The sequence below is a fragment of the Halichoerus grypus genome, chromosome 2 (genome assembly GCF_964656455.1).
Source record: "Halichoerus grypus chromosome 2, mHalGry1.hap1.1, whole genome shotgun sequence".
Lineage (NCBI taxonomy): Eukaryota > Metazoa > Chordata > Mammalia > Carnivora > Phocidae > Halichoerus > Halichoerus grypus.
The window spans coordinates 193,942,212-193,967,768 of record NC_135713.1 but is presented as its reverse complement, the minus strand read 5'-3'; the positions used below and the strand labels follow the sequence as shown (position 1 = coordinate 193,967,768).

Below are 25,557 nucleotides of genomic sequence, written 5' to 3'. Positions count from 1 at the left end.
CTCAGAGATCTGGGGGTGGAAAGAGAGACACCACAGAACTGATGTCTACCCACACCATTAATTCTACATTGCGATGACCCAGGGGCCCACTGATGGGGCTTCTCATGGCCCGAGGTGCCCAAAGAATCAAGTCGCATTTATTAAAAGACCCTGGGGAAAAGGACTACCTTGCCCCTTTCTAACTGAGTAAATACTGCCAGAGTCTATTAGAGGTGGAGACCCAGTGGATGGAACATGAGTATTTTTTAAAAAGTCTTTGGCTTCATCGTGACCCTCAAACATGTATCAACCATCATCATATGCCAGGTTGTGAGGACACATGACAAATGCATGACGCCTACCCCCGAGGAGCATAGTCTTATTGGGGCAACAGATCATATATAGAAAAAGTCCAATCAAGGTGATATGAACCCACAGATGCCACTTTCTATAAGCTGGGCCTAGGGACCCACAATAAGCTTGTGAGGTACATATTAACTCCGTGTTACATGAGAGGAAACCTGAATTAGGGTTCTCCAGAGAAACAGAACCAGTAGGATATATTTATAAATATGTAGAAAGAGATTTATTATGAAGGATTGGCTCACGCAGTTATGGAGGCTGAGAAGCCCCACCACCTGCCATCTGTGAGCTAAAGTCCCAGGTAAGCCTGTGATGTCGTTCCAGTTCAAACCTGCAGGCCTGAGAAGCAGGGAGCCAACACTCTGAGTCCCAGCCCAAGTCTGAAGGCCCAAGAACCAGGAGAGCTGATTCTCCAGGGCAGGAGAAGATGGATGTCCCCACTCCAGCAGAGAGAAAAATTCACCCTTCCTCTGCCTTTTTGTTGTACTCAGGCCCTCAACAGATTGGGGGAATGCCCACCCACCCTGGGGAGGGAGATACTCTTTTCTCAGTCTACCCATTCAAATGCTAATCTCTTCTGGAAACACCCTCACGGATGCACCCAGAAATAATGCTTTTCCAGCTTATCTGGGCATCCAAATGGACCCATAAAATTAACCATCACAAACCTAACCTCAGGCAAGTTATGTGATGTGCCCAAGTTTACAAGGTGAAGTCAGTCTGGTGGCCAAGGCTACGCTCCTGGCCTGCCTGAGAGGCCGGCCATCCTTAACATGGTTAACATCCTTAACCAACTCCAGAAGTTGGGAATGGGTGGTCACCAGAGCCCCTGGCGGGGAGGGCTTGGGGAGGAGACACAAAAGGGCAAAAGAAGGGCATCTCTGCATGAACCAGCAGGGACGTTCAATGACCAAGGACCAGGTCCCAGGACACGCCACAGAACTTAGAGGTGCCGGGGAAGAAAGGGGAGAACATCGACTGGATCAGAAAGCCTTAGCAGAGCAGGATTTCCTGGAAACAGCTAAAACCAAACTCATGCCATCTGCTGCTATATCAGAAGATAGTCATTTTTTTGCATTGAGCGCCAGCGACAAATCCATTTCAAGGGGTGGGGGACGCCTGCTCACGCTTAGCTCCTCTCCTCCCTCGAGGGCTGGCAGCCTGCCTGCTTTTCTGGACAAGGAGGGACTGAGGGACTGCAATCTACAGCTCAAGTGGTGCCGACCCTGGTGGGAGTCAGGATCCAAGTCAGCCCTTTCCTGGGGCCTCTTGGCAGCCCTGGCCCCTAAGATAAAGGCCGGAACGTCTGGGCACTTTCATCTCCTTGTCCCCCCTCTAGGCCCCTCCCTATTTCCTCTCCTTTTCCCCTTTCCTCCGCCTGCCCCCCTTTCTCCTGGTCTGCCCTCCAGACACAATGCTCTACCTTGTGCCTGTAACACGCTCAAGCGCTGGTGCTCAAGGCAGCTTGGCAGGGCTCAGCCGGCCCTATTCCAGGAAAGCCATGTGGTGTGGCTGGCTGGCTCCTCACCCCTGCCGCCTCACAGTGCTGCCCACTGGGCCAGGCCGGCTCTGCCAGGACACCTGGGAGGAGGCCATCTCTGCCTTGACAAGGAGAGGTGGTGAGCAGGCCTGACACTCTTCTCCCGTTCATTCATGGCTCCAGTGAGCTGTCACTGAGCATCCTGGGGGCCAGAGCTGAGCCAGCTTAGCCCTGCAAGTGAAGGTTGGCCTTGGTGCCGGGCATACCGTGCCCTCTGCCAAGCCCACCGGGCTGGGTCTCAGGGCATCTTACCCCCAGCAAGGATGGTCGCAGAGGAGTGCTTAATGTTTACCGAACTGAAACGAGCAGAAGGGCAGGAGGCTGTGTACCCCACTAGAACCAGCACTATCCTGGAATCAGAGGCAAATGGCAACCCCCCCAAGCCCCCCCCCCCACCCTGGCCCAGAGCCTTCCTCCTGCCCCGACAGCTGCCAGAGCATCCCCTTACCCTCCTCTGGGCAGCCCCCAAGCAGAAAGGCTCAGAACAAGGTTTATGGGGGGCCCCCAGGTGCCTGTGAAGCTGTCTGAAATGCTTTTGGGTGGGGAGCAGGGCTCTGGTGGGGACGACAGCCATCTGAGGGATGGGAAGGAGAGCCAGGACAGGTATTTCTGGAATGATTTAAACCTCTGGACACTCACCATCACTACCCCCAGGCAGCACTGGGCATCTGCGTCCTCGGCTTCCTCGGCTGCTCCTCCCACCCCCAGGGATCCTGTGCCCCTGCCTTCACCCCCAGCTTCGCTTCTCTCCTAGGGCAAGGGTCAGCGGCGTGCTTCCCAGAGGGCCTGTGCCCCAGGGGGCTCCCTGCGGCCTGGTGGAGCTGTCTTTTGAGCTGCAGACAATGGTAGCGCACTTAACTCACAAAGGGAGCCGTTTCCCAATTTGGAGAGCAAATCACTTCAGGGTGAAGTGGATTAATCATTAAGGAACCCCCCCCTCCCCCCCCCCGTCCATGGGATTGGGGCTCCCTCCCAAAGTGACCAGATCCGTCCACGGGGCCCTGCTGCTGCCCGTCAGGAAATCCGCTGCTGGGGCTGCAGGGGGCAGAGATCGTGAGGAGGGCCTCTGGCTCCACCTCAGTCATGGATTCACCAGCCCCCCCCACCCCCCGGGGCTCCCTGGCTCAAAAACGGGCACCCCATTTACCCTGCTGTCCAGGCCAAAAGCCCTGGACTTCTCGATGTGTATCCTTTCGTACCGTTTAGGTTTAGGCCTTGAACCACGTGGTGGTATTACCTATTCAGAACAATAGAAACTTGTTTTAAAAAAATCACGAATGAGGTAAAGCACGTGTGCAACACACGCGTGCGTCCAGAATGTGACCGCTGCCGAGGTCCACACCACCGTCCTCAGGGGACAGCTGGATTAGGACTTCCTACTAGACTTGAAATAACATCCATACTCTCCACCACGGCCTTCACGGCCTGGGGCACTGGGGCAATCCGGCTTGTCCTCGCTCCCCTTCCCCACCGTCCAGCCAGCCTGGCCTTGCTGGGCCTCGGCAGCCCAGGGACCACCACGGTGGGGGCCCCCCCCACGCACCCCCCTGCCGCCACCTGCCTAGATATTTGCATCGATCACTCCCTCGCCTTCTTCAGGTTCGTCTCATTCCTCTGCCGAGACCCTGCCCCACCGCCCAGCCCAAACTAACAGCCCCTCCCCGCGGCCCGTTTCAGCCTTCCGCACAGCACCTCGCAGGACTGGCAGAGCGGTCCGTCACTTCCTAGCAGAGCCTTCTCTTTGCTGGCTGCTCGGTCTCCAGCTCCGAGGTCCTGCGTGAATACTGCTGGGAGGGACGTCCCGAGAGGCCCTGCCCCGAGCCCAAACTCCGCAAGGACAAATCCGCGCTTGCTCACAGCTCAGAGGCCCCCCCCGCCGCCCCCGCCCAGGGCTGACCTGGGCACCTCGAACGCTCCCCTGGGAGCCACAGCCCCCAAATAACAGTAGCACTTACTGCATGAGCTCGGAGCCTCTGGGCTCACTGCTTGGCACAGATGATCTCATTTAATCCTCAAATAGCCTTAAAGCAACCCCAGGAAGTGCGTCCCCCCATCTCGCACATGGTGAAAGGTGAGCTAAGCTGCCCGAGCGCACACAGCTGTCTGTCACCCACACACTCATCCCCAGTCACAGCGAACATGGTGAGCAGGCCCAGAAAGGCAAGGGCCCAGAAGAAGAGACCAGAGTGCAGAGCGTCTCCGCGGGGCCCAGAGACAGAAGCAAAATGGAGGACTGCAGAAGGAACACACGACTCGAGCTCCACACACGACACTTATCTCTGAGGCGGTGTGAGGAACGAGGCTGACAACAGAACAAAGCCGAAACCCTTCTCTCTCAAGCCTCTTAAAGGTGTTTTATTTGTTTGCTTTTTTTTTTTCACAATAATGGCACATTAAAAAAAATTAAGAACTACAGAAAAGGACCATGTCTTTGAGTCCGTGTTCACATTGTCCCGCGCCCCATGGCACAGGGACTGGCCGTCGCCCCAGCCTAGGCGGGGGTCCCGGCCTCTTGGAAAGGCACTGAGTCAGCGCCCTGGGACTGGGCCCCTCCAGGAGCTCGGGCACTGTTCCTCTGGGCCCCACTAGAGGGCGGTCTCCTGCTTCTGGGCCCCCCAGGACTCTGGCAACCCCCTCCCCTCTCTCTTCCAACCAGAGGCAGGAGCTAGAAACGTTAGGGAACTTACTTTGGTCCCCACAGGGGACTCTTTAGGGACAGAGCCCTCCCCCAACCAGCAGGAGATGATGCCTTAGCCCGGTTACCCCCTGGGGGTCAGGGTGTCTCTCCCAGTCCTGTTTCCAGCCCAGCTGACGCCCCAGTGGGGCCCTGGTTCTCAGGCCCAAGCCAGGCCCCTCCTCCATGCCCCATGGGCCACCGCAGCCAGCACAGGAATGACAGATGCTTGGCCGCCTCAGCTGACACCCACCATGAGCCACAAGGCTCCCCAAACCCTGCGGCCCCGGCTCAGAAGGAAGGGCTGCATGAGAAGCAGGGGGACGGAAGGGGGAGAGGGGCTCAGAGCCAAGGCTGCCAGGAAGGACAGAAGCAACAGAGGCTGGCTGAGGGCTCAGGGGACGGTCCTCGGGCTCTGCAATGAGGAGGGGGTCCTGGGGCATGGGTCAGCAGGCCTGGGCAGGGGGGCCTGGGGAGAAAGGGGCAGAAAGAGGCTCCCGTCCTGCTTCTGGTCACTGTGGGGACACAGGCCCAGGTGACAAGACCTTAGCGCCCCCCCAAAGGGAAACACCACTCTGCACTCAGCCAGGTCTCAGCCCAGCCCTCGTGGGAGGAGGGACCCCACCAGCCAGGCCCTGATCAGCCCCAGCTCCCAACAGTGGCTCCCAAAGGCACCCCTCCATAGGCCACCTGGACTGGCAGCTGGTGGGGGGCCCGGCTGACCCAGGGCCCGGCCTCCCCATTCCTCCTGTGCCCACCCTGCCCACCGCCCTTGGCTCTACTCCTGCTGCTCATTCATTTCCATGTCAGACACCAGAATGTTCTTCTCGGTGGCCTCGCCGGGGCCGGAGGCGCTGCGGCTGTAGCGGGCGCCCTCGAAGGTCCCACGCTCGGCGCTCTGTCGCCGCCGGTAGAGAATCAAGGCTGCGGTCAGCAGGGCCCCGAGCAGCAACACCGCCATCAGCACCACCACGAGGGCGGCCGGGTTCTCGGGGAGCGCTGCTGCAGCAAGCCCAACGCTCAGTGGGGAGGCTGCCCCCCCGGTGCGCCCCCCACCCGCCCCCCCGGTTGCACCCCCGCTGCCCCCTGGCTGCACCCCCGCCCGCCCCCAGCTGCCCCCTGCTGCCCCCCAGCTACTCCCCCACTGCCCCCTGCCGCCCCCCGCCTGCACCCCTGCTGCCCCCCCGCACTGCCCCCCCGCTGCCCAGCATGCTGGGCCAAGGCCAAGGCGGGAGAGGATTCATCTCAGCCCTGCCTGGGACTCACCTGATGGCGAGAAGCTACTCTCCTCGGCTGCAAGGAAGAGGGGGGGACCCGTTAATAACTGAAGACGTGACAGTAATAATAAGCAAGCAGAGTGCACTTCCGGAGTGCCAGCCACTTGATTAGCCCATTTGATCTCATAGGTACAGTTATGACCCTCATTTTGCATATGAAGAAACTGAGGCCATCAACTTTAAGGAACTTGCCCAAGGTCACAGAATTGGTAAGTGGCTTACCCTGTCCATGCCCTTAACCGCTACAAAATGATGGGTTTGCTGTCTAGTCTGGAAGTTTGTAGGAAGGGCCAGTCCCTCCTACAGACCCGTTTATCCCAGGGGAGGGTCCCGGCGGCCCTGGGGCCCGTCTCTTCGTGCCCTCCCATCCGCTGGGTCACGGGCAGAATGAGGCGCCAGCCCCTGGCCCAGGCCCAGCACCGCCGCGCGGAGGCGGCAGCAGGCCGAGCGGCGCGTGCACCGGGCGCTCACCTCGCGGGAGCTTGCAGACGACACCCATGGTGACGTTGGTGCAGGCGCCGGGGCGCCAAAGCCCGCTGCTGCTCTGGATCCAGTAACAGCTGTTGTGGCTCAGCATGCTGGGGCCCAGGCCAGGGGACCCCCAGTTGGAGTAGTTCACAGCTGTGTTGTCCTGCCAGACCAGGGTGCCTCCTACGGGAAAGCAGACATCGAGGGGGCGTGGGGGAGAGGAGATGAGGAGGAGCAGGTGCCGGGGGGAGAGAGCAGGCCTGTTCTCCAACTGATTCGCACCTCCTGCGAGTCCCCACCCCCACCAAGCCCTGGTGGAAGGCGTTCCCCCCACGCCCTCCCTCCCGATGCCACACACGGGGTACCCACCTTTGGGGTTGAAGTTCATGCCCAGCCAGGCACCCCGACTCTGGCCCTCAGAGCTCTGCAGGTGCTCCCAGACAAACACGTTCTCCATCTCGTCCAGAATGGACAGGACCGCCCCACCCGCTGGACACAAGGAAGGCCCATATCAGGATGACAGTGGTCCCCCTGGGGTAGCAGAGGACCCCCCCCCCCGAGAGAGGCCCCAGCCTGAGTGGAGGGTGGTGCGGAGTGCACATCTGTGTGTGGGTGCCCGTAGGTCCGGGGTTACTGACGTGTGATGCCACACGTGGGCTCTGTGTATTGGAAACTGATGGGGTGCTTCCGTGTGACAGCTGCCTGTGGGTGGGGTGCAGCACGGGGACTGCGTTCCGGGAGCCTCTAAGTGCCCACGACAGGGGTCACCGCCTGAAATGACCCCGTGGGGGCTCTGGCCTGCACTGGCCCACCTCTCTGGCAGCGCTGCAGCGCCTCCTTGTGGCCCAGCAGCAGCTCCATGTGGAAGGAGTAGCAGTGCTCCCGGAAGGGGATCCACGCCGAGTCGGCCAGCCCTTGGGGACAGCTGCCGTGGTAGCTTATTCTTCGGGGAGGAGGGGGCCCTGTGGGGAGGGGAGGGGTGCAGGATTGAGGAAGTGGCCCAGAGTGCTCCCCGGGACAGCCTACACCCTGCCCACCCCTCGACCCCGCTCACCGCCGTTCGCGCCGCAGACAGCCCCCTGCAGCTTGGTGTCGCAGCTGGTGGTGCGCCAGGCCCCGTCCACGTCCACGTAGGCGCAGCCCCCTGGCTGCTGGGGCTCCCCGTCCTGCCAGCTCACGTAGCTCAGCGGCTCCTCCGAGATCCAGGAGTAGCGCCGGGAACCCTGGGCACGAGGGGGCCGTCAGGGTGGGAGGAAGGGGGCCGGCAGTAGTGGGGGGGGACAGAGGCAGGTAAGGTAAGGCAAGGAGTCAGGAGGAGACGGGGGGGGGGCGGCAATCGGGGGAGCAGTCCCGGCCCACCTCCTCACTGGCCAGCCCGATCCAGAGTGGGGTGCGCAGCCCTCGGGCGGCCTGCGTAAGGAAGGCCTGGGTGTAGGGGTCCGGCACGCGGGCCAGGCTGGTGTTGCGGCTCTCACACAGCAGGAGGGCGTCCTGCCAGCGAAGAGGCTTCTGCAGCAGCCGGAAGGTGCCGTTGAGGTAGGAGAGCTCAGTGCCGGGGGCAGGGGGCGACGCTGCTGGGGATGGGCTCAGGGAAGGGTCTACAGGGAAGGGGGCAGGGCTCAGGCTGGGCTCTGCCCCCCTCACCCCATTCCCAGGCATGAAGCTGGGGGATCACCAGACATTGGGCAGAGACTAGGTCTCCAGTGGGCCCAGCGCCTGGCACAGACGGACAGTGTTTGCCTCTGTTACTAGTAACATTCTTGCCGAGCCACAGAGGAAGCGGCCTTGACCTACTCCCACCCCAGGAACCCCTGTAGAACAGGCATGAAGCCGCAGGGACCTCAGACGCACAACTTCAGGTTCCCTGACACCAGGCATGCCCGGTGTCTGGCTGCCCCTGGTCAGCCCCCCAGACCCCCAAATCTTCCTCCTGAGACCCCTCGATCCTCACTGCCTTTCCCTCTGATTGGCACCCGGTCTTCTTCCCAAGCAGATAGTGGACTCTGGGGGTGACCCAAGGGACCCCCTGAGGTCAGGGACCGTGTTCCGTCATTCCTCGCAGCAAGACCCACAGCATCGGGCCCGTGCGGATGTTCCCAAGTTCACGGCTGACGCCTACCTGTGCCCTTCTGGCAGATGAAGCCGTGTGTCTCCTCCGTGCAGCTCCGATCGTCCCAGCGGCCAGTGAAGTGAGCGGAGGGGCTGTGCAGGACCACCGCACAGCTGGTCTGGGGGGAGGGAGCCGCTCAGAGGAGCCCCGGCAGCTCTGCCCTTGTGCCAGTCCCCCAGAGGGCTGCCCTCTGAGCAAAGAGGCTGGAAGAGGGGAGACCCTGGGAGTGAAGGCGAGGGCCGCGGGTTTCGGGGCGGGGAGCAGAGCGAGGGGCCTCCTCACCGGTGTGTTGCTGCCAGGAGCAGGGCTAGGGCCAGAGGGCTCCCCGGGGGCCCAGTTGGCATACAGCAGAGGTTCCTGCTCCACCCACCGGAAGTCCTTCTGAGAGGCATGGAGGCCAATCCAAAGGTCAAAGGTCACATTGGGCAGGCCGGCTGTGATGAATGCTACAGTCCCCCAGAAGAGAGAGTTATGAGCAACAAGGACAGCCCCTTGCCCGCTCTGCTCCAGCCATTTTTGGGGGGGGAGAGGGGCTGTGTCAGAGGATACTGGGGCCTTCCCATGGGCTGGCCCTACCTTGCTCTAAAGGGTTTGCAATGGTGACCAGTTGGGCCTCTTGCTGTTCACAGGAGAACTGTGCCTCTGACCACTTCACACGGTCCTGGGGGTCCTGGCCCTGGATTCGGAAACACTGGGGCGGAGGGGAAGGCGTGATGTCCAGCTCCACCGCCCTGTCCCACAAACCCAGAAACTCTGCTGGTAGCCCTCAGCGGCAGGCCCTGGGGAGGCTTCGAGGGCCGTGAGGACAACAGAACAGAACCAGGACATCCGGGGCTCCTCGAGCCTCTCAGCCTGGCACAGCACATTCACGTCCACCTGCCGACGCTCAGGGGGAGTCTGTAAGTGGCAGGACGTCCTTAGGCCACCAAACGATCTACTACCTATGACGAGAGCCCCTGGGCCATGCGCGGGGACAAGGTCTGTCTCGATTTCAGCTAAACGCCTTCCCAAGTGTTGCCTGAAATCTGTTATTTGTCCTGTGAACTTAATGTTCATCCATACAACACTCTTATCTTCACGTCTGAATGATCTTTGTTAGGCAGCAGCTGGGTGGGAAATCTCTCAAGTGAAGACTATTTGAAAATGAATGATTTCCAGTGATTTCCCTCCTGAGTGCGATGGGGGAGAAAGAAAGGAAGGAAGCTTTGGAGTCGCAAAGAGGGCCAGGGAGCAGGTGCAGGTCAGGTTCCAGATCTGACTTAACCTTTCTGTAAAATGGGTGGGAATAAAAATATCTGTCTTTTGGGGTCATGTTAAGAATTAAAGAGAACAGTGCATGACACGAGAGTAAGTGCTTACACAAGGGGACGCTCTTACTATCGGGATGAGTTCTAGCATCAGCTTACTGATGCCAGTGTCAGATTTGGGGTAGAAAACTGTAAACCCAGAAATAATGCAAGAGTTTGGGAGAGGTTTATCACAAAGCCCTTGCATTTCATTTCACAGAAGTAGTTCAGAGCTACTCTGAGGCCTCCTTTAAATAACTAGTAAAATTAGTCATAACATTAGAACCAGCAAGGTCACATCATATCAGCAGCGAAAGAGAAGAAGTATCAGCTCAGTCCAGCAAACAGTCGGGGCCTCCCTACCATGTGCAAGTGTATTAGGTGGTATGTCCGGGGCCAGGGGTCCTGCCCTCCAGGAGCTTAAAGCTAGGGGGAGAGGCGGGCCTTCACTCTCTCTCCCTACATCCAAATGCTACAGGGCTGTAACAGAGGGGAGAGACCTAGTAAAGCAAGGTGTCTGGGGCCAGGTAGTGAAGGGACAGACAGCCTCGCATACTTCAAAGGCTTCTGACAGGGGAGTAACTGGTATCTTTACAATGATGCTGACACATCAAGAAAGAGACCAAGTACTGCAGCCACTCTGGAAAACAGTATGGAGGTTCCTCAAAAAGTTGAAAATAGAGCTACCATATGATCCAGCAATTGCACTACTGGGTATTTACCCCAAAGATACAAAAGTAGGGACCCGAAAGGCTACGTGCACCCCGATGTTTATAGCAGCAATGTCCACAATAGCCAAACTGTGGAAAGAGCCAAGATGTCCATCAACAGATGAATGGATAAAGAAGATGTGGTATATATACACAATGGAATATTATGCAGCCATCAAAAGGAATAAGATCTTGCCATTTGCAACGACGTGGATGGAACTGGAGGGTATTATGCTGAGCGAAACAAGTCAAACAGAGAAAGACATGTATCATATGACCTCACTGATATGAGGAATTCTTAATCTCAGGAAACAAACTGAGGGTTGCTGGAGTGGGGGGTGGGGTGGGAGGGATGGGGTGACTGGGTGATGGACACTGGGGAGGGTATGTGTTCTGGTAAGCGCTGTGAATTGTGCAAGACTGTTGAATCTCAGATCTGTACCTCTGAAACAAATAATGCAATATATGTTAAGAAAGAAAAAAAGAAGAAGAATGTAGCAGGAGGGGAAGAATGAAGGAGGGGGAAATCAGAGGGGGAGAAGAACCATGAGAGACAATGGACTCTGAAAAACAAACTGAGGGTTCTAGAGGGGAGGGGGTTGGGAGGATGGGTTAGCCTGGTGATGGGTATTGAGGAGGGCACGTTCTGCATGGAGCACTGGGTGTTATGCACAAACAATGAATCATGGAACACTATATCTAAAACTAATGATGTAATGTATGGGGATTAACATAACAATAAAAAAATTAAAAAAAAAATTAAAAAAAAAAAAAAAAAGAAAGAGACCAAGTACATATATACCATATATTCTGTTTTATATCTGGTGGAAGAAGCCACGAGAATAAATTTTTGGAAAAATGCGATGACATGAGAAAAATGCTCAAAATAGAACACTGAGAAAGAAAAGCTGGATACAAAATCGTGTTATGTAGTATGATCTCAATTAGGCGCAAAAAGGCAGGAAGCAGAGTAACAAATATTAATAGGGGTTATTTCTGGAAATAAGGATGAGTGAGTTGTATTTTCTTTCTTTCTGTTTTTTCCCAAGTTGTAATAATAGACGTGTTACTTTTTTTTTTTTTTTAAGGTCGAAAAGATATAATATTCGCTTGAATATTCTGAAGACAGTAAGAGCTCCATGACACTAAGAGGCTGGCTACCCTCCAACGCAGGACAAAGACTTACGGATTATATGAGCTAGTGTTAACTAATCTAATCCTCACAATCCGGCTCAGTGGTTTTATCGCAAAGAAAGCACGGATTGGGGCTCAGACTCGTGATGCCAGCATTAACAAGAAAATAGTGCTCCTCTCTTCCTGGGACAAGCTCTTGTCAGCCACCGGATAAAAACAATGACGATCTAATCAGGTCTGATCAATCTGCCCAGGAGTGCAAAAGTAACCACTTTGGGAAAGAAGCTCACCCTCTAGAAGGAACATTCTGCAGACATGTCTAGAAACGTCTTCCTTCAGATTAATGTTACTGCCCCCAACTTTCCCATCTGCATGCTCAAAACCCTTGGGAAAAGAATTTCCTAAAGGTTTCAAAAAATCTTCCAAATACTTGTTCTTAAAGCGCCTTAAATCAGGTCTTCTGATTAGTTTGTGAGGCAGATTGGTTTAGAATGCAGAAATGTACTAGCCGATTTTTACACTAAAACCTTTGTTTCATTGGTAGAAGGACTGAAAAATTAAGAAAGCCCAGCCCACAAAGGCCGACCTTTTCCATTTTGATATTTTGTCTTTGTGAGGCAACTTTTTCATCTACAATAACCATTAAACCCATGTTTTAAAGTAATTCGAACTTCAGACAAGACCTGTGAAGTCCCAAATCACAAAGTGTCAGACCAAAATTTTTTTAAAAAGAATGAAATATATGCAATCACCTTGCTCTTATTTAAATTATTTAAAGATGATAATTATTATAATTGATCATTTTTGAGTACTTTTCTCATACCACTAATAAGAAAAGTTTTTTAAACTTAAAAATACTCTTTTTCAGGGACGCCTGGGTGGCTCAGTCGGTTAAGCATCTGCCTTCGGCTCAGGTCATGATCTCAGGGTCCTGGGATCAAGCCCCATGTTGGGCTTTGTGCTCAGGAGGGGAGTCTGCTTCTCCCTCTCCCTCTCCCTCTGCCCTTCCCCCCTGCTCATGCTCGCTTTCTCTCTCAAATAAATAAAATCTTTTAAAAAAAATACTTTTTCAATCTTTATCTCATGCTTTATATTCTTTTGTTCTTATGCACAGTTTACTATATATAACATTAGTCGATTAGTACAGAAGTAAATATATATTTATTTACACACACATATATAATGTAGACACACATATTTTGTATGTTCAATCTTGTGTTTTCCTAATAGGAGTTCATTATCAAAATGTGTGGCGACTAATCTAGAAAACTCACCAAACTATGTGGACACCCTCCTTCCCTGGTAGATTAGCAAGGGCACTATACAAAGTTACTTTCCCAGGAGTCTGGCCCTGGCACTGGGGCCAAGTAGGCAAGAGGCCATGACTTTGATGTTGCCAAAAGGCCAGGACTCCTGAAGCTTGGCCTTCCTACATTCACATCCTCTCCCCTGACTCTACTGGGTGGCCCCTCCCCACCTCCTACCTTGTTGAGGAACTGGTTCCAACCAGAGGGGCAGCCCCCCAGGGCTGTGGGCGGCAGGTCCGGGGGCTGGGGCTCTCCAGTGCTGTTGCTGCGCTTGCAGATGTAGGGCAAGGCCATCAGGCACCTCTGGTCCCCCCAGTCCTCTGCAGAAAGAGTAGGGCAGTCACTCTAGCACAGGGCAGGGCCAGCAGCACCCTTGCCTCATGCCCTAAGAAGAGGACATGGGGATCAGGTGCCCGTGTCCAGCTCCGAACTCCAGTCCTCTGTGGCTGCTGGATCATGGGGACAGGCCCCCTCTCTGGGTCTAGCCCCTCTTGGGTTGTGGGAAAAAAGAGAATGAGAAGAGACTGATGGGCCTGCCCCAGCTCACCGCACTGCCCCCAACGTCAACCCTCCCCCCAGCTTCTGCACTCTCTGTGCCCCGCCCTCGCCCTCACCTCGGCTGGCGGTCATGTATACACATTTCTTATCCTTGCCGATGGGCCGAGGTTTACCGGGTGCCCAGGAGATGAAGTTTATGATGGAACCATCTGTCCACCTGCAACAACACGGAACAGAGATGACTCGCCCTGGGCCCAACCTCCGTTGTATACAGCAATGAAGGCCACCGAGATGGGGGGCAGGGCAGGGCCCGAGTCCAAGGGCTCACTGGCTATAGGCTGAGAGTGAGGCTACTGAGCTCCAGATCACTGGGGACCCAAAGACCTGGTGCGTCCAGGTAAGGTCCAGCCCTCCCTGGGCACTCATTCTCTAACTAGAAAAGTCCAAGAATCCCAGGGTAGAGGTCCAAGGGCAACAGTGTGCTCAGATATGCATGTGCTCCTGGTCCCTCCTGCCTCGAGCCCCCTCATGCATGGCAGGTGGGTACTGAACACAAAGAGGCCCCTCTGGAGGACATCATATGTTCTTGCCCATGTCCTGAGGGGGCCTTATTCATGAGTGGCCTCGGCATAATAGGAGCTGCCATTATTTGGTGCCCAATTATGTACTGGATGCTGTGCTAAGGACTTCACATACCTTTTTTCTAATCCTCAGAGCAATCCTACCAGGCAGGCCTCATTATGCTCATTTTTCGATGAGAAAATCAAGGCCCACAAAGGTTAAGTCATTGATCAAGGCCACACAGCCAGGGAGGAACGGAGCTGGATTCAAATCCAGGTCTATCAGTCTCTGTGGGCGGCCTCCCTAGCTCCTATCTGGGGTCGTGGCTGGCCATCCAGGCACCCGCTCCCTCCCGCACCTGCTGACCCTGGAAGGCTCCTACCTGAAACGCCCATCACTCTCTGCAGTGTGCAGGCCAATCCACCAGTGCTGCTCTTGGCCCGGGGACAACTGGGGAAACCAGTCAGGCAGATAAGGGTTGGCAGGGCCTCTCCTCTCGCCAGGCCTACCCTCCCCTGCCCGCTGGCCCATGGTCACTGGGGTGCTCACCTTCTGCAGGTTGTGACCCAGGAAGTCCAGCTCAGCCTGGCTGTGCACGGAGGCCAGCTGGGCCTGGAACCACGTGCAGATGCGCTGCGCCTGAGCCCACGTGGAGTGGTGCTCGAAGAACTTGTACTCGGCCTCCTGGAAACGCAGCCACTCCAGCCGGCCTGCGGGGGCAGTGTGAGCGTGGGAGCGGCGGCCAGGCAGGGGTCGCCTGCTCGCCCTGCAGCCAAGGCCCAGGCGGGTCCAAGGGCAGGCAGAGGTGGGTTGCGAAACCCTAGGCCCCTCGGGCAGACACCGCTCCAGGCCCAAGCTTGCCCCTGCTTGGAGACGAGGCCGACAGGGTTCCAGGCGCCCCGGTTCCCCTTCTCTCAGCTCAAACCCCTAACTCCTTTTGTTCCATCCCGGCCAGGCCCTGCCCTGGAGATGACGCCCCTCACCCTCTCCCGAACGCCACTGAGAGCAGGGAGGCCCGGGGGGGGGCCTTACCTTGTGGGCTGACGTCGGGCTCCCGCACGTCTCTGCCTACAGGGACAACAGGGACAGAGACGCTGCAGGGAAGGAGACCCTCCCCTGGATTCCGGGCCCCGCCGCCCTTCGCCCCCTTCCCCGTTTCCCAGCACCATCCCACCCAACCTCGAGGGATCTTGCAGATCCAGTCCAGCTGCGTCTCGCACTGCATGGCCACCCACTGCAGCGAGGCCAGGTCAAGCACTGCACAGCCCCGGATGTCGTCGTCGTCGTGCCGGCTCCGGTCGAAATTGTGGTAAGAGAACTGGAGGTCGGAGTGGGAGAAGGTTGTCAGGCACGAGGCGCAGGCCTCCGCGTCCCCAGAACAGACGTACAAAAGGCCGGGCCTGAGCTGCGAACCCCCAACCCGGGCTGGACGCCCCGCCCCCCTTTTCTTAACCTGCGGGCTCTGGCCAAAGACCCTGTAACTCGGCTATACCTCGCCCACCGCCAGGCTCTGTCCCGCCCTCGAAGGACCACGCCCACCCCAAGCCGCGCCTACCCGGGCCCCGCCCACCTCCTGACCCGCCCCCTCTAGGCCGGCTCACCCCAAGGCCGTCGCTCCAGCGCCAGCTCTGCCCCGCTCCCGGGTTTCGACGGTTCAGGCCGATCCAGAACCAGTTCTGCTCGTGGATCTCGGGCTCTGATTCACTTCAGCACAACGCGGGGGTGGGGACAGAAGAGATGGGGATGAGAGGAGCAGGTGCGGGTGACCAGGGCAGTCCCAAGGGCCTGGGGCCTCTCCATCTGGGCTTCACACTCACCGGCAATACACTGTTGGGGCCACCTTTAAAAAGTTCTCTCCCCAGAGAGAACTGACCTAGCTGGACCAGGCGCCCAGCTCACTGGGGGTGGGTGGCCTGGCTCCCTTCCCTGGCTTCCCTATGAGTGGGGTTTGCCCTGCCAGCAAGACTAGGTTTTCACTTCAGGGAGTTTAGTAAGTCGATGGAGATGGAGCATAGACCTGGGGCTCTGGAATCAGATAGCAGCAGATTCCAGCGCCGGTTCGCCCGTGGAGCGGCTCCCTGACCGCGGGCAAATAACCCAACCTCTCTATCAGCCCACATCGGTCCATGATAATGTCTACTTCCTAGGGCTGAAGAAGAGACCCAATGAGGATTCAGTGTTTAGTGCAGTACCCGAGACATGGTGAGAGGCCATCGATGAGAGCTACAATTACTAGTCAAATAATGTAATCTTGATGTTTGCTGGAAAGACACGTCCCTGGGAATTAAGATCTCGGGAAGCCTGGATCCACTCGGGTTTTTTCCAGTGCTAAGGGATTATAGGTGCTGGGTGTCATAGGAGGCCCACAGGACAGACATGGGGTCCTGGAGGGACCCTCAGGGGCAGATGCTCATTTTTGTAGCTTTTCTCCTCCTGTCTCTCAGGAAAGGCTGTTTGTTGAGGAGAGTGGGCTGTTATGGGAATGGTGTTGGGGGCGAGGGGCGCTCGACTTGGATCAGATTTTGCCATGGAGGAGGCATGGGGAGGGCAGTTACTTTTGTAAAAGACCGTGAGTCTGAGGGGGGCACTGCTGGTTCCCTGACACCGGTGAGCAACCGGGGAGACCAGGGCTCCCTGAGGGAGGACAGGAGGGTCCTGGCATTCGCTGCGGATACACAGGTCATTCTGAGCCCTCAGACAGGCCTCCCTGGGGGCACCTTCACCTTGCCCCCTGCCCTGTGCCCAGCAAAACCAAGAGCCCACACAGGTGCATGCAGGCCACTGCCCCAGGCTCAGTACCCGAAGATCTTGTTGAGCATGTTGGCCACAAAATGTTCCTCCTCATAGCTGGCCAGGCTCAGCAGCTGGGCCCCCAACTCTTGGCAGGCCCCCTGGGCCTGCACCCAGGTCTTCTTGTCCTGCAGCCGCTCTGAGCTGAACACCTACAGGAACAAAGTCCAGGTGTCTAAGCTGTCCCTACTGGTCCACCTGCCCTCCCATGACAGCAGTAGGGAGGAGGGCTGGGGCCTCACAGGACAGGGGTGCAGGCTAGCTAAGACAATCCTGCTCATCAGAGAATGAGCCCCAGGGGAGGGGAGCCAGCTCCTAGAGAACACCCCCTGCCCAGACCCCTGAACCAGCCCAAGACCTGGGCTCTCCTCCCAGGGGAGCCACAGTTTGCTGTGGGCAAGTCCCTTCCCCTCCCTGGACTCAGTTTCCTCATGTCATAAAAGACCCTGGACTACGTTAGTGGCTCCCAGACCCGGCAGAGTTTAAAAATCAGAGAACTGGGTCCTGCCCCAACCTAGTGAATCCCAGTCCCCAAAATGGCAGCCTGGAATTTATTTTTATCAAGCTGCCCAGGTGATTTTGAAAAGCAGCCAGCCCAGCCCCAACATTTGGGAACCTCTGAAACTGATTATCTCTATGTTTGTTTGTTTTTTTCAATTCCTCCTGTTCAGTGAGCACCTACGATGTACCAGACCTGAGATTCCACTGGCAAGAGTGTCATCAGAACTTACCTCTGTCTGCAGTCTGCTGTGGGGAAGCAGTGTCTCTGGGGCCCAGTTGCCCGGACTGTGGCTGGGCCCCACTGGGGCTGCCCTCGACCCCGGCAGTGACCTGCCTGTGAGCTGTTTCTTTGCTCTTGTTCCTCTTCCCCCCTCCCACACCAGCAGGCTGCCTACCTTATAGCAGTGGCGGAGTTTGGGGTCCGACCCCCAGCCCTGGGGACAGGAGCCGGTGAGGCTGGGCGTGGGGTCCGGCCCAGGCAGTTCGGGCGTCACTGGCGTGCCCAGGCTCTGCCGGCAGATGTAGCGAGCCCGGAAGGCGGTGCAGTTCTTCACCTCCCACAGCCCCATGGCGCTGCCCGTGGCCAGGGCCACGCAGCCCCCACGGCTGTACCCTGGAGGGGGGGGAGCAGGAGACCCGCTGCCTGAGGACTCGTGGTCCGGCCCTCCCCCAGGTCCCCCACAGGACACCACCCCGGCCTCGGCCCCCACACTGGTGACCAGCTTGGCCGGCTCTGCAGGGACCTGAAGGGCATGGAGGCAGAGTCCTAGCTCTGCGCCTACTCCTGTGAGATTTAGGCAAGTGGCTTAACCTCTCTGAGGCTGTTTTATCATCAGCCTCATCAGGTCACTGAAAAGGCTACAAGAGACAATGAACGCGAAATGGCAATGATCCTGATCGCCAGCGCCCGCGCTACTCTAAGCACGTCACGTCTGTTCATCCAGTTCAGCCTCACATCAGCCCCATGAGGAAAGCACCGTTATCCTCGGTTGACAGATGGGAAACTAAGGCTTAAAGATGTGCCAGGCGGTTTGGCCCCAGACCCTGAGCTCCTAACTACTCTACCACACTGTACCAATGATTGGTTTACTGGGAGGCCCTGGGACTCGGTCCCGGCGGGGGGCAGGCCCATATGGCCTCCTGGCTTCCCCAAGGAACGTCAAAGAGGGGGCTGACTGAGTGCCGCGGAGGAGGGGCTCACCAGGCTGGTCCCGGTTCCAGTGGGTGTACATGACCTCATCCCCACTGAGCCAGCGGAAGGAGCCGGTGCTGTTCAGGTCCTGCAGGGCGGTCCAGAAGTATTCGCCGTCCCAGTTGTAGATGAGGCTGCTGACAAAGGCCTGCTCAAACCTGTGGGAGAGAAGCCGGTCAGGCAGGGAGCTCGAGGCCCAACCTCCCCCGCCACCATGCTACCCTGGGCCACAGGCCAGATGCCCTGCCCCAGGAGCTTGGGTGTTGTACCCAATCAGTGACTTGCTGAGGTAAGTGGGGGCCTGCGGGGACCCTAGAGCTGACACACAGCAACCGAGCTCCCCCTGTCCTGCCTGCATCTCCATGCCTGGCGGAGAAGAAAGTAGAAACAGACACAGCAAGGCCTCTCTTGGGCATCCAGCCTGCACCAGCAGGGCCCCTGTTTGTTCCTGCCCCTGCCCAGGCCCTGCCCCACAGTGGGGTCACTTAATAAACGGGAATCATTCTTGGGACGATACTAGAAAAAGGCCCTGGAGCCATTTGAGGCTCCAAGGACTCAGGGCCCTCTGCGCTTGATGGCAGAACGCCACCCCGTTTGGTGGAGGGGCCACATTAGGCCAGGACAGGCATGAGGGCTGGTCTGGGTATGTGCCCCGTCCTGTACCTGTTGGTGATGGTGACCAGCTGAGAACCGTGGTCGGTGCATAGGCGCCGGGCCTCGCTGTAGGTGACTTGGTCCTCTCCCAGCCAGTAGCAGGATGGGCTGTGCCATGTCCAACCCTGGCTCGAGAGAGTGGGCAGAAGAGGGATGTCTGTGGGGAGGACTCTCCTCCCTCATCCAGAAAGCCTGGGGCGGGGGATGCCATCGAAGGCATCCCTGAATGTGCTGCAGGCTGGGGCCCAGGACAGAGGGGACTGGTCTGACACCAGAGATGGTTCTTCCCATGCTCTGTTCTGTACCTTATCACCTCACACTCCCCTCCCTACCATCACCCACAACTGCCAGACCAGAGGTGGATGCATGGCCCAAGGGTGGCTGATCGGGAGGTAGCCAGTGACCTGCCTGTGGGCTGGCGAAGCAAGATGACTGGCTCACTGGACTCCTCTCTTGGGCATTTAAACCAAGAGTCACAGTGGGAAAATTGCCAGTTGGCTGAGAAACCAGAGCTGAAATGCTGGAAGAGCTGCCAGGCTGTGGAGGGACCAGGTAATCCTCGGGCCCTGGAAAAGGTAGAGTGAGCGGAGGGTGCGCCTAGCCTGGGGTTGCGGGACAGACCCTCCGCGGGGAGCAGCAAAGCTTTGGAAGAGACCACTGCTCTGAGCGGCTGGCTCTCTACCATCAGACCCCCATGAGACCAGGCAAAGCTTCACCCAACAGACCCTTCTCCCCTTGGACCACACCCTGAGCTCTCTGCTCCTGCCTTTCTTTCTTTTTTTTTTTTTTTTTTTTAAGATTTTATTTATTTACTTGAGAGAGAGGGAGAGTGAGAAGGAGAAGCAGACTCCCTGCTGAGCGGGGAGCCCGATGCAGGGCTCAACCCCAGGACCCCAGGATCATGACCTGAGCCGAAGGCAGACGCTTAACCGACTGAGCCACCCAGGCGCCCTGCTCCTGCCTTTCAAAAGAGGAACTGAGGCTCAGAGAAATTAAGTGACTGGACTTTACACACAGACAGTACAAGGTGGAGCCCGGACTTGAACCCGCACCACAAAGGTTACGCCTGTCCTCACCACAGCCCTGCTCCTCCTAAGAGACACCAGGTGCCTGCCAGGGCCTTCACCTCCAGAAGCCCTTGAGATGGGAAGCCTTGGGGTAGATTCAAGGTTGGGAAAGAGACACAGCCCCTTGGGCAGGAGCCAGAGCAAAAGTGAAGCTGGGGGGCGGGGAGGGGGGTTGGATACCAGGGACGGGGGAGTGGTAGGGCTGTGCTAAGATCCCAGCTCTCCCAGGGTATTAACCGGGGCTGCTCAACACTGCACACACAGTTCAGGTGGCCCTGGTGCCACGGCATTTAGTCACTCGTCCTCACTCCCCTACCCCCAGCTCACCCAGGACAGGACAGAGCCCCTGGGGCAGTCCCTGCCCACACTGGCCCCCCGGACACTTCAGCAGGGCCCCTGTCTGCTCTCTCTCCTCCCCACCTCCCCACTGCAGGTCATGCCCATTGTTGTTTCAGGCCCCTGTTCCTGGGGGAGAGCTTGGAGTTCATGTGAGGTGGGGTGCGGTAAGGGGGCTTACTCCAAAGGGAAACACAATGAAGAGCCAGACTGGCAGCAAGGGGCTGGCAGGAGCGTGGCCTTGGCAGATGGAGCCATCAGGGGCCAAAACACCATAAAGTGTCTTTTTTGAGCGACCTCCCCATATTCAGCCACACCACTTACACGGCTGCTTGGCTGAGGGCCAGGTTGTGGGGGGGGCCTGTGAGGGAGAGCCTGGGTCCATCACCCACCCACATCCTCGTTCATACATGCACTGCCCCACTAACCCAGTCAGTCCTGATCCCCTCCCTCCGTGACGGTCTGGAAGCCCCTGGGGCTAGGAACACAAGGAAGGCGACACCAGAATGGCCTCGTTCCTCCAGACGAGACAGACAAGCGCACGCTCTATCAGATGGCATGGTGTGTGTCAGCAAAGACAGAGGTGGCAAAGCAGGACTGGGGTGCACCCCGGCAGCCTCACTCAGGTGATGACTTGGAGGCCTGCCCACACCCACCTCCTGTTCTCTGCTGCCTCTGGGAAGCAGCTTCTTCATGCAGAGTGGGGGTGGGGAGCTCTGCTTCCTCCCAACAGCCCCCACCCTACCACACCCCACCTCATCCAGTGTCACCCTTTCTGGAACAGAGCAGTTTGGAGAGTAGGAAGAAGGGATGTGCCAAGCAAGGGAGGATGCCGTGGGGGGCTGCGGGACTCCATCTGCCCCCTCCCTCCCCAGGGAGCCCCTCTGGGTGGCCGCACCCAGGGGCAGCTCCAGAAGCACCCTCACCTTCCGGCAGCCATGGTCCTCCTCGGCCGTCCCCTGGCTCAGCTGGCCTGCCTTCTTGCAGATGGACGGCAAGGACTGGTTGCAGGGACTATCATTCCAACGACCTTCCTAGGGACACAGGATGAGGGAGCGTCTCAGCCCCCCTCCCCCAAAGCCTTTGGTGAACCTGATTTTTAGACCTGCCCCTGCCTCCAACTTGAGCTCTGTGTGTTCCAGGCTGGCCTGTGTCCTCCGTCTCCTAGCCAGCAGTTTGTCTGTCTTCAGCTCCATCCAGAGGGCAAGGGTGTTTGTGTCCCAGCCCCCAGGAGAATGCCTGGCATGTGGCAGACACCCAACAAATAATTGTTTATAAATTTTTAAATAGCATCCCTTATGCCAGATGGCTCTAGCACCATAGTCCTGGCACTGTTTGCAGGATCTCACTGCAGAATGTCCTCTCTGTCCCTGGAGTCGGTACTCTGTCCCTCTGACTTTGTCTTTTTAAAGGGTCTCACGTCTGCTTGAAGCCCTCCAGCAATTCCTTCATCTACCCACAGGGCATGTGAGCCAAAGCTGCGGCAGACAGTCACCACCCCATCATGTCGGGAGGAGACAGGCCCCTGGGCTGGGTCGGGCCGCACAGGGCAGCCCTGCCGAAGGAGCAGGCCCATAAAATGCGGCTTCCAAAGCCACCTGCTGGGGGGGAGGGGGGAGAGCAGTTGGCAGAGCAAGATGGTGCCAGGCAGCATCCTCAGGCCCCTTTGATCCTCCCAATGACCCTCTGAGGTCGGCGCTATTAGTGTTCCATTGACAGATGAGGAAACCAAGGCACAGAGAGGTTAAGAGACTTGCCCAAGGTGAGCCAGCTAGCCGGGGGCGGGGAGGATTCAGACCCTGGCAATCTCTCCACGTGGAAGGGAAGGGGTTGGTGGGCAAGTGGGGGCTTCTGAGAGGCAATGGGGGGGTGGTTTGGAGGCAGGAACTGACAGTAGCACTCCTTCAGCCAGGGTGGCCCCAGGAGGCTGGGGAGAGGGGGTTCTCACCGGCCCCCAGATGGTGACACAGTCCTCCAGGCTGTCCCGGAAGTTGTTGGGCTCAAAGGGGTGCCAGTGGGTGAAGCTCACAAGGCTCCCATCAGACCACTCAAAATTCATCTGCAGTTTCAAGTCGTTGAGGCCGATCCACAGCTCCTCCACCTCTGGGGGAGAGAGGGGGAGAGAGCGCACGGAGAGGTCAGCCTGGGCCACCAGCGGCGGACGGAGAGATGGCCCCAGGACCTCTCGGGCAGGACAGGACGGGCACTGAGGAGGCCCTGCCCTCGGGCCCGGGAGCGTGGACGAGCAGCCCCTCACCTTGCTTGATCTGCTTGGTGATGAACTCCAGCTCGGCCATGCTGTGGATGCTGAGCAGGTCGCCCCCGCCCCGCAGACACGCCTTCTTGGACTCGGGCCAGCTGCGCTTTTCGGCCTGCAGGCGATAGCAGTGGCCCTGGAAGGGCTGCCAGTTGGGCTCGCACTCCACCTTCACGTCGGCCCACACGTCTGCAGAGACCCACCAGGTACAGGTCAGGGAACGAGCCGCCCAGCCCGGGTGCCCCGACCCGCCGGGTGTCCCCTCGTCCGCACACCTGTTTTGGATCAGCCCGGGCCAACCGATGGGAAAAGACCACACCCTCCAGGGAGGCTGGACGCCCAGAGGCAGAGCCCCAGGAGGTGGTGGCAGATTTCACCCAAGACAGGACTGACGGCCCCTCCGGCGAGGGGGGGCGGCTTTCAGAAAGAGATGGTGGGGGGGGACTCAGGTCAGACCAGCCCTGGGAGCCTCAGTTTCCTCCTCCCTAAATGGGGTTTCCTATTCTAGATTCAAACTTCGCTTGTGTCCACCTTGCTTAATAAATGAAACCACTGTCGCTGCCTAAAATAGCACATATTGAGTGTGGACTTGGTGCTGACGCTGGCAGTCCAGGATGAAGGGATGGGGCAGCAGGGCCCACCAGGCCAGCGGCCCAGGAAGTCACTGCCGACTGGAAGGAATCCCTTAGCGGGGATTTCCCCTCTTGCTCCTTCCCTGACCCGTTGGGCTCCACTCAGGGCTGTGAAACCCACCAGTAACGGGCTCTTCCTCACCCCTGCTTCCATGCATTTCAACTTCACTGTCTAGGACTGGGGTCCCAGAGCAGCTGAAGCAAACAAGCCCTCACTTGGGCCTTGGCAAGAGAAAACAAGACTTCACTGAACCACCCACAATGTCAGGCTTGGGCAGGATTCTGCCTGGCCAGGAGGGAAAGCATGTGCCCACTCGAAGCATCACCCCAGACTGGGATTCTGGGATCCACTCCATTCTGCGAGACGTTCCAGGGTCCAGCATCCTGTTTCTCGGAGGCCCGGCAAAGTGGGGAGGGCTGAGCCTGAGCAGACTCGCTCCTGGGCTCAGGCTTGTCAATCATCTCCTCAGCCTCCCCAGCTAAGACCCAAGGCTGCCGCCACAGACAGAACCCAAGCTCAGACCCGAGGGGGCCTTCTTTGGCTGTTGGGTGGAGGGAAACTCAGGAAATGTGGATGCTTTGGGGGCACAATGGTGTCTGCCTTTGGAATGACATGCCTTGTGTGATGAGACCCAGAAGGCAGAACCCATCCAAAAAACCGCTCAGAGTGGGATGGGAGAGACAATCCACGGCCACAGACGTATCTGCAGATCCATGAGGCCCCACAGGAGACTTCCCCCAACAGCGGTCACACTGGGAAGATCTGGGGACAGAGGACTTGGTGAGGGGCCAGGCCTGCAGGGGGCCACGGATAGGCTAGGCTTGCCCGAAGGGGGGCCCTCCTTCCTTCGAAAAGCAGCTTCTGAGAAGACCTAGAATTGGTGCCTGCCACAGACTCCCTCCTAGAACTGAGGTGCTCTAGATGCGGGGCGCCAATGTTGTAAACCTTTGCTCCTGACCCCTTAGGAGAGGAGGAGAGAAAGCAGTGGCCGGTGGTGGCCCTAAATCAATCTCTGGCAATACTTTAATGGTCTCTCTCTGTTAGCTCTTTACTTTCTGTGAGTCTGTGGATTTTTTCTGGGTTTGACGTATTTTCCTTGTTTAAAAAAAACAATAACAACACTCCCTCTTCACCGTTCCCATGGTTACTGGACTACCAGAGTAGCCCTTCCAACCGACACTGATAAACATCCTCTGCCACCGATGGGCATGCTCCTTAGGGCCAGGCCAGGTCTCCAGACTTACAACAACCCTGCAAGGGGTCGGAGTTTATTCGCGATTTGCACTCAGAGACCGAGCTGCTTGCCCAAAGCCACATACCAGGGAGGGTCACGGTCCCCAAAGCAGTGCTGTGCCCATTGCCCCAACCTCCTCCATAGGCCCCAAGAGCCATCTCTGTGAATCACAAATGGGAGCAAGACACTCCCTGGCTTAAAAACCTGCAGAGAGGGGCGCCTGGGTGGCTCAGTTGGTTAAGCGACTGCCTTCGGCTCAGGTCATGATCCTGGAGTCCCGGGATCGAGTCCCACATCGGGCTCCCTGCTCAGCAGGGAGTCTGCTTCTCCCTCTGACCCTCCCCCCTCTCATGCTCTCTGTATCTCATTCTCTCTCTCAAATAAATAAATAAAATCTTTAAAAAAAAAAAAAAAAAAAAAACCTGCAGAGGCTCCCCACAGCCTACCTGGCCCCACCCAAACTGGACCCAGCAGCCAAGACCCTCCGGGGACTGGCTGTGACCTGCCTTTCTGAACTGCTCTCCTCCGCACGCCCTCTCAGCCAGCGCATCCCGGCTGCACCTGCACATGCATGGGGTGAGGATCTTAGGAAGTGCAGGTGAGGGGGCGGGGGCTGAGATTCTGCATTTATAACCGGCTCCCAGGGGATGCTATGCTGCTCCTCGGAAAACCACACTTTCAGGGATTAGAGTCTAGACTCCGACCAGACCGCAATGCTCACCAGACTGAAAGCTGCTGCATACTTCCATGCCTCTACGCCTTTGCACATGCCCTTCCCTCTGCCAGGAATGCCCTTCCCTCATACCTCTTCATGACTTTTTAAACTTACAGTCAACTTCAAAGGCCCAGATCAAATGTCATTTCCACGAAACCCTTCTTAACTCCCAGGAGCTTATGCAGTTTCTTCTCTAGGTATTTCTTCTCCTCTAACATTGATTACACATATTTTTATAATGGCTCAGGACTCAGGCTATTCTAATTGTGTG

The 25,557-nt window shown here is 57.4% G+C and overlaps 1 protein-coding gene across 3 annotated transcripts in view; it reads right to left on the bottom strand.

Annotated features, from left to right (window-relative positions):
• Window positions 1-4,210: 4,210 nt before the first annotated feature.
• Window positions 4,211-25,557, bottom strand: part of MRC2 (mannose receptor C-type 2) — a 56,666-nt gene continuing 35,319 nt past the window's right edge. For 2 of the 3 annotated variants that reach the window (XM_036116227.2, XM_036116230.2), the window contains exons 7-30: window positions 22,705-22,893; window positions 22,396-22,550; window positions 21,374-21,481; window positions 19,054-19,169; window positions 18,400-18,548; window positions 17,594-17,811; window positions 16,707-16,849; window positions 15,509-15,611; window positions 15,087-15,225; window positions 14,940-14,975; window positions 14,457-14,617; window positions 14,290-14,357; window positions 13,463-13,563; window positions 13,026-13,168; window positions 8,988-9,102; window positions 8,694-8,857; window positions 8,421-8,529; window positions 7,661-7,899; window positions 7,356-7,524; window positions 7,114-7,263; window positions 6,671-6,790; window positions 6,305-6,484; window positions 5,823-5,849; window positions 4,211-5,558 (exon numbers count right to left, since the gene is read on the bottom strand). In XM_036116227.2, coding sequence (XP_035972120.2) covers window positions 5,335-5,558; window positions 5,823-5,849; window positions 6,305-6,484; window positions 6,671-6,790; window positions 7,114-7,263; window positions 7,356-7,524; window positions 7,661-7,899; window positions 8,421-8,529; window positions 8,694-8,857; window positions 8,988-9,102; window positions 13,026-13,168; window positions 13,463-13,563; window positions 14,290-14,357; window positions 14,457-14,617; window positions 14,940-14,975; window positions 15,087-15,225; window positions 15,509-15,611; window positions 16,707-16,849; window positions 17,594-17,811; window positions 18,400-18,548; window positions 19,054-19,169; window positions 21,374-21,481; window positions 22,396-22,550; window positions 22,705-22,893 — 3,326 coding nt within the window. In that variant the 3' untranslated portion in view covers window positions 4,211-5,334. The remainder of the gene's footprint in view (window positions 5,559-5,822; window positions 5,850-6,304; window positions 6,485-6,670; window positions 6,791-7,113; window positions 7,264-7,355; window positions 7,525-7,660; window positions 7,900-8,420; window positions 8,530-8,693; window positions 8,858-8,987; window positions 9,103-13,025; window positions 13,169-13,462; window positions 13,564-14,289; window positions 14,358-14,456; window positions 14,618-14,939; window positions 14,976-15,086; window positions 15,226-15,508; window positions 15,612-16,706; window positions 16,850-17,593; window positions 17,812-18,399; window positions 18,549-19,053; window positions 19,170-21,373; window positions 21,482-22,395; window positions 22,551-22,704; window positions 22,894-25,557) is intronic. The other variant, XM_036116228.2, reaches the window with a different exon arrangement.